General features: G+C 43.1%; 4 protein-coding genes across 4 annotated transcripts; 2 read left to right on the top strand and 2 right to left on the bottom strand.

Annotated features, from left to right (window-relative positions):
• Positions 1-253: 253 nt before the first annotated feature.
• Positions 254-1,839, bottom strand: EAE98_002485 (uncharacterized protein; the record flags this gene model as incomplete). The annotated part of the gene is made up of 2 exons (XM_038950105.1): positions 254-1,702; positions 1,807-1,839. 2 exons carry the CDS (start codon positions 1,837-1,839, stop codon positions 254-256), a joined length of 1,482 nt encoding a protein of 493 aa, XP_038813844.1.
• Positions 1,840-2,901: 1,062 nt separating this feature from the next.
• Positions 2,902-4,560, top strand: EAE98_002484 (uncharacterized protein; the record flags this gene model as incomplete). The annotated part of the gene is made up of 1 exon (XM_038950104.1): positions 2,902-4,560. The coding sequence occupies one exon, from the start codon at positions 2,902-2,904 to the stop codon at positions 4,558-4,560; it is 1,659 nt and encodes a 552-aa protein (XP_038813843.1).
• A 268-nt stretch (positions 4,561-4,828) lies between these two features.
• Positions 4,829-6,642, bottom strand: EAE98_002483 (uncharacterized protein; the record flags this gene model as incomplete). Its single annotated transcript, XM_038950103.1, has 6 exons — positions 4,829-5,036; positions 5,104-5,929; positions 5,991-6,059; positions 6,110-6,200; positions 6,260-6,391; positions 6,448-6,642. The coding sequence occupies 6 exons, from the start codon at positions 6,640-6,642 to the stop codon at positions 4,829-4,831; spliced, it is 1,521 nt and encodes a 506-aa protein (XP_038813842.1).
• A 383-nt stretch (positions 6,643-7,025) lies between these two features.
• On the top strand, positions 7,026-13,161 carry EAE98_002482 (uncharacterized protein; the record flags this gene model as incomplete). The annotated part of the gene is made up of 2 exons (XM_038950102.1): positions 7,026-7,668; positions 7,724-13,161. The coding sequence occupies 2 exons, from the start codon at positions 7,026-7,028 to the stop codon at positions 13,159-13,161; spliced, it is 6,081 nt and encodes a 2,026-aa protein (XP_038813841.1).
• Between the last annotated feature and the right edge of the window lie 626 nt (positions 13,162-13,787).

Here is a 13,787-nt window from a genome sequence, read left to right as displayed (position 1 = left end):
TCTGTGGACCTGCGAAGGGAATTGGGAGTAAAATGTCCGCACAATAAAAATGCTGCTCTGGGAAGGTAGCATTGAACCGCATCTGCCAAGCTCGCACACGTGATACATTGTCTTATTGCGCCTACCATGCGCTATCTCTCTGAGTATCGAGCCTCTTTGAATGAAATCGTATTAATTAAGATCTAATTATTCTTATGTCAAAATTACCGCATCCAGCCCTTAAATTCACGATTATTAAGACAAATTTTGTGCATCATTCTTCGAACCGCTGTTGGCCGACATCCTTCTTGTTCAAGTCCAGGTCTTCAGTAAGAAGAGAAGTGAGAAGACCCAGACCTCCAAACCCTGCCATCGTATAGAAAATAGTCTTAAAGCACCCAAGATAAACTCTCAAAACGGCATCCAGGACCTTTGGGGATATTTCCAGAGATCTCAGCTCTGGAATGAAGGAAACAGCTTTACTTGGGTTGTGGAGCTGAGAAAGAGTTCCTGTCAATTCAATAGAAGCAATGGAAGCAGAAAAGACAGAGTTGAATATCGTTGACGCAACTGTAAGTCCGATAAGACCTCCGAACATTCGAATTGTCAGCAAAAGTCCGATTGCCAAGCCGGTATCATCGACATTTTTCACGCTTGCCTGAATAGGGAGCAGAAGAAGACGCAGTAAGGACACGCCCATTCCCCAAAGAATTGGAAGGCCAAAAAGTAGCGATGACGAAGATCCAACGTCAAAAAGTGCTAGCAATCCAGTTCCCAGGATTATGATAATCCAGCCAAATCGTATGATCCATACATATCCACCAACGACCGAGACCATCATCATCATCGAGATAGCTGCGAATACTACACTAATGATGACGGTGGGAAGTAAGGAGACCGCAGATCGGATCGCTGTCTCGAGCTCTACGGCCTGATAAAATAAAGGCAGATACTGTAACAGCGAGATCAGGATCATGCCATGTACGAAGGCCGCCGCCAAGGTCATGTTTGCAGTTCTCGAGTGGAAAAGACGATGAGGCAGGATAGGAACTTTGGGCTTAGCTTCATATACCACAAATATAACAAGCAAAGCGGCCCCTAGAAGTATTGGGAGGAGGGTTTGCCACGACTTCCATGGGAGAAGTGAGCCAGCCCAACTGAGTGGTAGGACAAAAATGGTGATACCAGTTACAACCAGCATCATACCAATCCAATCGAGTTTCTTTAGGTTGGCAGATAATTTTTCATCAAGCTCAACTGGTCTTAGACGGAGAAAAAAAACAACAAGAGGCGCGCTGATTCCTAATATTGGCAAGTTCACCCATCCAATCCATCTCCAGCTTGCATAATTGCTAAAAATGGCTCCAATTGACGGTCCGAGAATATTCCCTACGGCATTGGGGATTGCCATTAATCCAAGATAGAATGGACGTTCCTTCAATGTTGTAATATCCGAAAGTATAATTTCCACAAGCACGTCGATACCTCCTCCGCCAAATCCTTGAAGCACTCGACCGACGATAATGGTATTCATGTCCTTTGCAAGCGCAAAAACGATTGAGCCGATGAAAAAGAATGCCATGCATATATAGAAAGATGGCTTTCGGCCGAAGACATCTGATATACTGGCCCAAAGTGGTTGCATGACGAGACTACACAGAGTATAGGACATGTTAGCCCAGAAGCTCTGCAAACTTTCGCCATGTAATTCTTCCGCTACAGTCTAAATGAAGAATGAGCATCAGCATAGTCTTATAATCTTTTGCAGGAAGATAGAAGCTTGAGATAGTTGCAGTATATGGAGGTGAGGAATCTAGAGGGGCTCACTGGGAGGGCAATTCCAAGAGACGTTGCATCCATTTGGAAAACAAACATACTGGCAGCAAGACCTATAAAAGCAAGCTTAAAAGAAAGTGACTTTTTGGGTCTTCCTTCGATAATAGCTTCGTCGATATTTTCAAGATTCGTTTCTGTGCACCATCAGCATGATTGGTTGTGACTTCCGTCACTTCTGCCACTGTTTTTGGATCCTGATTTGATTTTTCTTCAAGAGATGTAGCCATCACGACAGTGGTATTGGTGTCAATTCGATTCATACTTTATGGTACAAAGTTTGGAAAGGTTTGGGCAATTCTATAAGTCTTGAAATCGCTAAACATAAGGAGCCAGGAAGTCGTGTGTACCTTGCATTCTAACCCATGTACCCCTGAGTTAATCTTCGTGGTTTTCGGTACCTCACACGTGATGTAGGTGCTAAGCAAGCACTAGCTTTCGAAAACCTGACTTCAGGCATTACCATTAATTTTAGAGACGACGGCGTCCTTGATGCTGGAGATCTTGTCAATAACATCACTCGAATTTGTATTTGTGCATTGGGGTATCCAGAGGTTTGAGAAGGGAGAACTTTGTGCGACCTCATGAGACTAGGACAAACGAGACAGAAGAGACTAATGTTACATAAGCGATGCTGTGCTTGGACCCCCACTTCCGACTGCTTCACATAGCCGAAATGATAGGCCGGGATTGACCAGCCTCTAGAAGGAATTTATATTTATATTTTGTGGATTCGCCATATGATAAAGATAACCAAATGTTGTTTTCGAAATATGGAATATCTGAATCTTTGTTTGGTTGTTTCAGGCCTTAACACCTTATCTGAAATGGATTTATGATTCAGGGACATTGAAAGCCGTCAAATGCCGCCAGTTTTTTTCGGCCACGTAGAGCCTCCCTGTCTCAGATCATCGAAATGATTGGCTTCCACTTCACCAACAGACACAACTGCCGCAAAAGACTCAAATTTGCATACCTAATGAAAGCAATGTCGATCGTCTCGTAGATCTCAACAAAACTTGCTTTTTCGATGATGTAGGTATATATGCTCTTGACGATAAAAGATGATGGTCTCTTCAGCTTGCGAAGATGACCGAACTTAGCAGTCGTGCAAAAAAAATTCGATTGAAGATGAAGAAACTCGTTCAAAGAGCCAAGGATCATATACGCTCTGGTTCATCCTCTTCTCAGACTTCTCCTTCGGATTCTACCCGCCCCGTTAATAATATTCATCAATCTCGCCCATCGACTATCTCTCAGCCCACTGTCCGTGATATTCTCCGTTATCGTTATCACTTTGGTGTCAATCTTGGTTCAATTTTTGTTCTCGAACCATGGCTCTTCCCTAAATTTGTGGGAGGTGCATCTTCGGAGCTCGATGCTGTAACTTCTTCTGTTAAGAGTAATGGTGTGGAAGCTACCCGGCAAAAATGGGAGGGACATTGGAAAAACGCAGTTACCGATCAAGCTTTCGGATGGTTGGCCAAATCGGCAAAAGGAACCAGTATCCGATTACCAGTCGGGTATTTCACGCTCGGACCAGAATTCTGTGTCGGAACACCCTTTGAGAGTGCCAAAGACGTCTATCAAAATTCCTGGACGATAGTCAAAGAATTCATCACTCGGGCTCGTGCTCTTGGAGTGGGGGTCCTCGTAGATCTCCACGCTCTGCCTGGAGGCGCAAATACAGACATGCATTCGGGATCTAGTACAGGAAAAGCAGAACTTTGGAGTTCTAAGAAGAATCTTGAGCTTGCGAAAAGGGCGCTTTTGTTCATCGCAAAAGAATGTAAGGAGTTGGATGGGCTAATCGGTATTCAGCTCTGTAACGAAGCATGCTGGGATGCCGGAAAGAAGGGAATGTATGATTTCTACACCTCCGTCATTCAATCTATTTCCGAGATCGACTCCGAAGTGCCCATCTACATAAGCGATGCATGGGATCTTTCTTCTGCATTGAAATGGACCAAAGAACGAGACTGGAAATCTGGAAATGTTCCCAGCAATCCCGTCGTCATTGACACACACAAATACTACACGTTCGCGGAAAAGCATCGCTCACAAAGCGCCCAAGAGCTAATCCATCGAATCCCTACTGAACTTGGCGAACTGCCTAATTGCAGCCCAAGCGCCACGCATCTCTCATCTGGCGGGGAAACACAAATTGTAATTGGCGAATACAGTTGCGTTCTTGACGAGAAAAGCTGGGCAAAATCTCCACCTGCTATGAAGGAAGAATTAACTCGGGAATTCGGACGGCACCAATGCAACAAATGGACGGAGGGGTGTAGTGCGGGAAGTTATTTCTGGACATGGAAAATGGAGTGGATGGATGGAGGTGGTTGGGGGTTTGTGGAACAGGTTAAGAAGGGGAATATAATTGCTCCGGCTTATATGAGCTGGTCTGTGGAAGAAGTCAAAGAGAAATTGATGAAGGCAGAAATGCAGAAGGATGAGATTATGCAAAAGATGGTGAAGGACCATATAGATTATTGGACGCATGAAGATCCTGGAAAGGAGTTTCGGCATGACTTGTATGAAAAGGGGTGGAAAGTCGGGTGGGAGGACGCAGCGACATTTTTTGAATGGAGGGGAGAAAATGGCGGAGCAGATAGACTTGGATCTTTGGAAATTTGGATCAAAAAGCGACTGATAGAGTCTGGAGAGCGAGGGGAGTTCTTGTGGGAATTGGAACAAGGGCTTAGATGGGGTGTCAGAGAGTTCGAGAATTGTGTTGAGATGGCTTGAGCTTCAAGTGGGAAGCAGAAAGATTGCTAAGCTGAAGCTTATAGGGAATGGGGACTTATGCTGCGTGTCTTCCCCAAAAAAAACCTTTAGACCACCGGTATAATATTTCCTTTAGAATTCCATTTTGCTTGATCTCGCCAATCGCCAACTTATGTTCCCAATTTTCTTGGGGGGGGGGGGGGGGGGGTCCCAAATTAGCCATGGTATCTTAGACAACGATTTGAACCTTCTATTGATCGCAGTATTCTAAAATTCTCAGCTCTTACGGTCACAATGACTTTGCGCGACGACTTCGCACTTTAATGTTTGCATCCATGTTTGCCAAAAATGTACCTTCAATTGCCATCCCTTTGGGCGACTGTCTAATTTCCGATGCCCATTCAATATCATACTCGTAGATCAGCCGACCAAAAACGAGCTTCACAAGACGAACTGCGAAGAACCTTCCTGGACATGATTGTTTTCCATATCCCCACCTAGAAACCAAGAGTTAGATGTTAATCCATACATGGTATCGGATTTCGAAGGAAGTTACAAACTTACGAAAGAAACTTTTCGTCTACTGCAGAAGCATGAATCCTTCCTTTGCTCCGTGACGAGAACTCCGGCCCAGCAAATCTGAAGCCGTCGAAAGTAGATGCATCTTTATAATTATCGGGATCCATGTTAGTGGAGAGGGTCGGGAATGCTATCCGACTAAACGGCTTTAAGGTAAAGCCATCCGGAAACGTAAGTGTTTCCATTGCCGTGCGTTGTCCTGAGAAACAGGCTGCAGGGTTGTGTCTGAGTGTCTCCCTAATGAAACTATCCAAAAGTCTCAGGGAACTCAGCATCTTCTTGTCATTCCATCCTTCGTGTTGCTGAAGAGACAGGTCAATCTCGTTCCGCAGAGGTTCTAGATGTTCAGGATACATTAAAATCTTCCAGATGAGATTATAAACCAGACTTATAGATGTCCCTGTCCCAGCGAAACTCAAATGAATAATGCGCTTTGCGTGTTGTCTGGCGTCATTTTCTCGGTGTGATGGTATCGTTTGATCCACTGCAAATTGTATGACATCTATGGGTTTATCCATCACTTGTGCTGTACGCTGTTCCATTCTTTTCTGGATAGCAGGAACGATATACTCTGTGGCTCTCCGAAGATCCCAGCGGAACTTCACAGAGGCTAGCCAGTAAAAGGGCTTTCGGAACGGACCAAGTGGTAGAAAGTTCCACAGCACACCGCTGATAAATACAGTCATGGTATATTTCTGGCACACCTTATTATATTCTGCATCTCTGCAGAATTCCTTTCCTACAAGTACCCTGCTAGAGATGTGGTGCACCAGATTTGTACAGAGACTATAAGTATTAAAAGTTTGGTAATCTCTTGAGAAGTTAGCAAGAAGTCGACGTTCTTGAACACATTCAATAAGGTCAACACGAACCATGCAATTCCCCTAACTGATCCTTAAACTTATATTCTGCTTCGTCTGCCAGAAGCGCAATTATGGGGCCTGAGAAGTCAACGATTGACCAAACATGGAGTCTCATCCAAGATACTTACCACTTTTAAGATTCATATGTCTTGCGACTAAATCGATTTCCATATCATTGGCAATTGCAGTATCGCCCACAGTAGCCTCCATCTGCATATTCTAAGTTTCAAAAATTAGCTCCTCGTATGTTTCGTTCCGAGAGCATAGAAAGCACTTACGTCATTGAGATGCTGAGCGAAATTTAAAGCATGACGATCGAATTTCTTCAGTGAAGGTAAATATTTCGGGGGCATAATCATAGCATCAACTCCAAACAGTTTTACAACAAATGGAAGCCCATGTTTATTGAACTTTAGCAAGGGTCAGCTTCCAGCTCGCCTGGCATTTTTCCATACGGAAACTTTACCTTCTTGTATCCCTCAGCTTCATAATCCTGAAGTCGCAAAAAAGCAGTCGGTTCCCAGTCAATCAAAGATTTCAGAAATCCCCTTGTAATTTTTGGAACATTGGGGTATGTGGGGTGACCATTTCCTACCCGGACCGCAATGAAGGCGACGATGGCAACACAGATGACAAAAGAGAGCCATGGATTAATTTGCATCATGGCCGACAGAGACTGAGTGGTTTGAAAGATTGCTATGAATTACTGAAGATGAAATGAGCCACATTCAAAATTACTGTCAGACAGTCAATTAGTTTAGTACCTCTCGGCGTTTAATTCGAATTGAAACTCCGAAACATCTACGAACGCCGGAAACGATTTGGGTGGTGGGATTCCATTTGCCATGGAGAAATCATGATCGGATGATGGAATTCAGATTCATTGTGCCCATCTATTACAAATCATCCATGTAAGACTGAAAGTGATCCTTCTCGTGGAGTTGCAATTCAGTACATCCAGAGACGAAGCTCGCCTCATTTATTTCTCGTTCAACTTCACGTACCCTGCTGTCGAACATTGTTCGAAAACTGTACCAAATGATCATGCAAGTAGATCCCGGATGTTATGGAGACCGCAAGTCCTTCTGCAACCTGGTCTCTCAACATGCCAATCTTCATCCTGACAGTATTGCCCTATCTTATAACGGCGACACTTTATCATATGATGAACTGGAGACGCGATCTACACGAATTGCGACCCTTCTCTACGACAGAGGCGTTCGACCCAGAGACAAGGTGCCAATTCTTACATCGAGGTGCTCACTAATGGTGGTGTGTCTTTTAGCGATCTCCAAAATCGGCGCTTGCTACATTCCTATGGACATCACCTGGAGCTCTGAGAGGATTAGTATAGTTCTTAGTACTATCAACGCGGATATAATGATAAGCACAGAGTCTGAGACGGGGACAATACTGAATGATAATATGGTTCTGAAGAGTGAGATTGAAGCAGTCCTAGGCCAAAGGAACGGAGTAAGTCAATTGTTTCACCACGTGGGTTATGAGAATCTCGAGGACCCCGCGTACATCATTTTTACCTCTGGGACGACAGGAGCGCCAAAAGGGGTAGTGATCTCTAACGCAAGCCTCTTGAACTATGTGCAGCAAGGTGGTGTGTCCAAGCCTTTCAATATGAACGTAAAGTCAGGGGATAAGGTGGTGTTATTATTTTCAATTGGATTTGACGGTATGTTGTGCCACCAATCAATTGAGTCCATACATGCAGCGCTAACATGTTGGAGCATGCACTGGAGTTCTCTTTAGCACTCTATGCAATGGTGGTCAGCTGGTACTTTCTAGTCAAACTCGATTTATAGACGACCTGAAGACATGTGATATACTGCCCATTACACCATCAGTCTTAGCGACAATCCAGTATCCAGAAAATTTCACCAACATCAAGTCTATCTTTCTAGGAGGAGAATCACCTAATCATACTCTAATAAAGAAATGGTGGAGACCAGATCGGAAGATCTTTAATGCCTATGGCCCAACCGAGACAACAATCTCATCTAGCATCTTTGAGGTCTTACAGGATCAGCCAATACTATTGGGAAGCCCCATGGAAGAAAGCATGATTCTGCTTCTCGATAAGAATCTCGATGAAAGCGCTGAGGGTGAAATCTGCATCAGCGGCCCAGGACTCGCGATTGGCTACTTCAAGGACGAGGACATGACAGAACAAAAATTCATCAATTGGAAAGGAACAAGAATATACCGTACCGGCGACTTTGGCCGTCGAAATGCTGGAGATGGAATTGTTTTTCTAGGACGACAAGATAGCCTGGTCAAGAATCGAGGATTTCTGATAAATCTGGAGACTGAAGTGGTACCTGCACTGCGGGCATTTGAAGGTGTTACCGCAGCTATTGCCTTATTACATGAAGGGCGATTGGTGGCTTTTATTGCGCCTAAAATTGAGCCATTACTGGTGCGCAATTGGTTAGCACGACATTACGATGCGTTCCTTGTCCCTGACGTCATCCACTCGTTATATTCTCTCCCTCTATCACATAATGGAAAAGTAGATATACCATACCTAAGAAGCCAGTTGCAACATGTCCCAGAACCCCAAAAGATAGATAACAAAAGAGGAACAACAACGCAAATATTGATATCAGGAGTCGCGCTGGCCCTTGGTATTCCTGAGAGTAAAATATGTCCTAAAAGTTCTTTCTGGGACCTGGGAGGCAATTCTCTGTCTGCAATGAAGCTTTTATCATACTTACACAAACACAACTTGACTCTATCTGTTGTGGATTTATTCTCCTCACAAAGCCTCCGCCTCACGGCCTCGTTGGCCCAAGCTATTGACACTGATACCAGTCAAATTATTACACGGCAAGATGAAAGCAAAATTGGTAGTTCTTCACATCAATTAGTTGAATTTCCAATGACGGTAGTTCAATCAAGCATGATCAAAGCATGTCTTCGCGAGCCACTTGCTAATTATCTTCTTATTTCTATATCATGCGATGACTGCGAAATCTTAGAAGCTGGTCGCTTGAAGAGAGCATGGGACATAATAATGAAGCGGCACCTTATATTTTCAGCTACCTTCAATCTTCTCAAAGGCACACAAGCGACCTCTGAAGTAAGCGAGATTGACTGGAGCGAGATTTCGAGCCATAGCAAAGATATTGAATCTCCTGTCCGTAACGTATTGGATGAGCTGTTGTCTCTACCTAAGACTCCGTGCACCGGGCAGACCTTTAGACCTATCAATGCATTTCGAGTTATTCGAGATCACAAACAAAGTTTCAATTTGTTGTGGCTTGTACATCATAGCCAGATAGATGGCTGGTCTATGAGTATATTGATGGAAGATCTGAAAGCAGTACTCGATGGAAAGGCACTCTCCTGCCCAGGAAAATTCTCCGAGTTCGTTCATGAGCGAAGTCAATACGTTGAGAAAACGCGTCAAGGATCAGCGGACTTTTGGAAAACCATTTTCCATGGCCACTCCCCTTCCTACCGTCTAAAACGGCCAAATCCTGATATGACTAGACCGGAAGATAAAATGATTTCGTTTCCCGATAAGGTCCTGAAACTCAGGCTCTCTTGTGTAAACCTAGAAGCAAGTTCTCGAAGACTGAAAGTGTCAGTTCCTGTTATCATTTATGCGTGTTTATCGTTACTTCTTCGAAATTATTTGGCTGACGACAAGGTGAATTTTGGAGTCGTTATATCAGGACGCAGCTTAGCCGTGCCTCTTATTCACAAAACAGTCGGTCCACTCATCAATACATGCCCCTTTCCCGTGGATTTAGGTGGTTCAATGAACAAGATGGATTTGCTTAATCATGTGCAGGAAAGATTGCTGAAAATCATAGACCAACAATGGTCTGCAGCAGATTATCTTGAATCTATTCCAGGTGATAACTCCTGGCTGTTGAATCCGATTGTAGCCATAGAATACGATTTACCTGAGATCCCCTGTCCGATCAATTCTGGAACATGGAAGTTCCAGTATAAATCCTTTATGGAATCTGGGTTGACCATCTCGGTTGGAAAAGATCAAGGTGAAATGTTCACACGATTTCAGTATAGCACCAAAGAATACGAACCGGCAATGATAGAACGGTTGCAACGGCATTTTCATAATATAATCCATGGCATTATCGACCAGTCGACAGATACTTTATTGCAAGTCCGCGACAAAATGATGAATCAAGCAGAAGTTGATAGCTTGGTGTATCCACCACAGATCGGACCTCATTTGGATGATACGAAAACCCTAAAAGACTCATTCGAGCAGGCAGTAGATCAATGGCCAGAATTCTCCGCACTTGAGTCGCATGATGGGTCACTCACCTATCTGGAATTGGAAAACAGGGCTAATCATGTTGCAACATATCCTGCTAAATTCGTCAGACCGAATGATGTTGTGGCAACTTTGAGTGACGGGTCTTTGTCATGGATTGTAACCGTCTTATCTATCATGAAAGCCGGCGGTATTTACGCACCTGTTGACTCCAAGCTTCCGGCAAAGCGAAGAGAAAAAATTATTCGACAGGCAAAGGCAATGATATATATAATCCCTTACGAAGACTACGGCGAAAGCCTGCGAATCGCTGGAACCCGCACATTGTTCTTGAGAAGTGTTATCAAAGAGCCACTTCTTAATACTACAAGATTGAAAACAAAAAACAAGCCTAGTGATGCTGCTTATTTGATCTTCACCTCCGGTTCGACTGGCCATCCTAAGGGAATCAAAGCAAGCCATGGACCGATTTTATCTTATCTTGCATCCCCGGAGTCGAGGCTGCATTCTAAACCTGGGAGAAGAAATGCTCAAATGCTTTCGGTTGGATTCGATGTCAGCATCGCTGAGATATTCGGCACACTCTGCTATGGCGCCACCCTAGTTTTGAAAAATCCGGCCCATCCATTCTCACATCTCACCACAGTTGATGCTGTTATGGCAACACCATCATTGCTTTCCAGCCTTGTAAGTGAGGAACTCAATAATCTTGATACTATATTTCTTGCCGGAGAGGCAGTTACCCAAGGGCTTGTAGATCGGTGGGCTGTAAATGGCCGTAAATTGTACAATGGTTATGGGCCTTGTGAGTGCACGATCGTCGTTCTCATTGCTACTCTTCGAAGACATCAAGAGCCAACAGTCGGCAAACCTGTTCCAGGAACTGCTTGCTATATACTGGATGCTCAGAGACGACCAGTACCGATAGGGCTACCAGGAAAGATTTGTATCAGCGGACTGTCGGTTTCGCAGGGATACCTTGACAATGAGGAGGAAACTCGCCTTCGGTTTGTTCGCGATCCATTCTGTCCTGGACAGATGATGTACTGCACCGGAGACATTGGGGTATGGACAGAATCAAAAGAGGTACGGTATTTGGGCAGAGAAGACAATCAAGTCAAAGTTCGGGGATTCCGTATCGAGCTTGAAGAGGTTGAGCAAGCAATTATGTCAGTTTCCGGATCGGTAACAAATGCAGCAGCAGTAGTCCAGAATGATAGCATTTATGCATTTGCTACTCCTGCGACTGTGGATGTTGGTTCCATACAACGTGAGCTGCAAAACATTCTACCGTATTACTCTCTACCTACTAGAATATTTGCGATGGACCGCTTACCACTTAGTCCGAATCTAAAAATCAACAGAAAAGTTCTCCGGGACCTGGTTGTATCGAATGGACACCAATTAAGTGGAGAAAGGGCTAGTACTATAATGGAAAAGTTGATCGAGAGGATTTGGAAAGAAATTCTCAATCTGAGCGATTTCGTTGAGATTGGGACAGATGACGATTTTTCAATGCTTGGCGGCAATTCTTTAATGCAAATCAAAGCATTACAGAAGCTGTCGGATATATTGGCCTGCAATATACCGTTACAGCTTCTGATCTGTAACACGACACTCTCAAGTCTGGCTGCGACGCTTGAGCAGTATTGCACACATGATCGGAGGCGCGCATTTCGTGCCTTTAATGGGAAGCTTTTAGCTCCACATAGAGCTGTCTCTTATTTGGAACAGGAGATACACAGCCTCCAGGCCAATTCACCATCTTCTTCGAGCTTCAACATAGTGTGCAAACTTGCGCTGCGGGGAAATCTGGACCTCACGCTTCTCGCTAAAGCTGTAAATACTCTCATCTCCACTAATTACATGTTGAGAACTCGCTATCAAACTATCAATGGCAACTTACAACGACTTGTTTCCGAAGATATACTCCCAACCAAGATTTTGAAGTCGGCCAATGAATTGTCCATTGAAAACTTAATCAATGCGCCTTTCGACTTGTCTAACGATCAACTCATTCGATCAGTCGTAGCGGAGGAATGCGATCAGACCATTCTGATAATCGTATCACATCGTATTATCGCAGACAAAAGATCTATAAATATCATGTTGACCCAGATATCTCGGAATTACATCGATATGAAATACCGACAGCCTCGATCAGATCTGGGCAAGTCAGATCCATCGTATAACTCTTGGATCAGCTGGTTCTCCCAAAGCCCTCCGATGCTATCAAATAGCCAAACGAAACAATTCTGGGAGGAATTTCTACAACCACTCCCGCAGCTGTTTCCACGTTGGCAATTTTCATCTGGTATCGCCACTGGGGCGTCGCGGTATCTGGACATAAGTGAGAGGCATTCGCCGCATAACGTATCCGGCAATTATCTCGCCGCATGTGCAGTTGCCATTTCAAAGCTGTTTTGTGTAGATAACGTCGTTCTCGGTATCCCATACAGCAATCGAATGGAAGCAGAGACGCATAATATCTTGGGGACCTTCCTAGATCGCGTTCCAATTAAGATCGATTGCAGCAGCACAAACATTCATAATATTAGGAGCTTCGCTGACTCTGTCCATACTAGTTATAAATCTGCGTTAGCTCATGTTGTGCCTTACTGCGAACTTGCCTCTCTAATGGATGCAGAGAACTTATTCGATGTCATGGTCATATTTCACAAGAAGGAAGATTCGCATGAAAGCAATCTTGTCATACCTGAGATCGAAGCTTCCAATGTGATTAAAAAGTCAGATGGAGTACAGTTTCCTTTGATGATAGAGTTCTTCGAAGAGAGTATGGGAATGGTGTGTTTGATAAGTTATGCCATAGATATGGTCACTTCCGCAGAGATCACTGCTCTTTCTGGTATTTTGCTAGAGACGTTGGAATCTTTGGTTGGAAGGGAAATTTCCTGAATCATAGTTGATAGGTACACACATATTGTATAGCGTATGGAATGAATAGCTATTGAATATCTTTATGGATTCTTATACGTTCGAGGGAGAATAAGCTAATAGTGAAGGATGTCTGTAGACTCGGGAGTTGCAAAGACTAGCTAAATCGGTTACCCTACTTTCAAGCCACCCCTATTTTGTGCCACCCTTTCATACTAAAAATCACTTTTTAGGCCTATTGATATCTCTATTAATATTCAATATAATTCGATGAAAATTTGTATATATATAATATTTAAATCGATTTAAGCCTATTCTGAAATTTTTAGATTTTTAGGATTTTTCTATATTGAAAACTAAAACTTCAAAATATCGATTTTCAAATTTATATAGAAATCATATACAAATTTAGAATTTTTATAAAACCTTTAATAATTTTTTAATAATAATCATTAAAAGAAAACTAAATATATTTTTGAAATATTTAAGCTTGAATCTATATAGAAATTAAAAAAAAAATTCGAAAAAATTAATAGATATAAAAATATAATATATAATGGATTTAAAGTAATATAAATAATCCCTATCATTTTAAGAATACCTTTATAAATATTTATTTATAAGAAATTTTCCGTTTTTTCTGAATT

Source organism: Botrytis deweyae, assembly GCF_014898535.1.
Source record: "Botrytis deweyae strain B1 chromosome Unknown BDEW_004, whole genome shotgun sequence".
Classification (NCBI taxonomy): domain Eukaryota; kingdom Fungi; phylum Ascomycota; class Leotiomycetes; order Helotiales; family Sclerotiniaceae; genus Botrytis; species Botrytis deweyae.
Note: the sequence above shows the minus strand (reverse complement) of the source record. Positions and strands in the feature narration are given on the sequence as shown.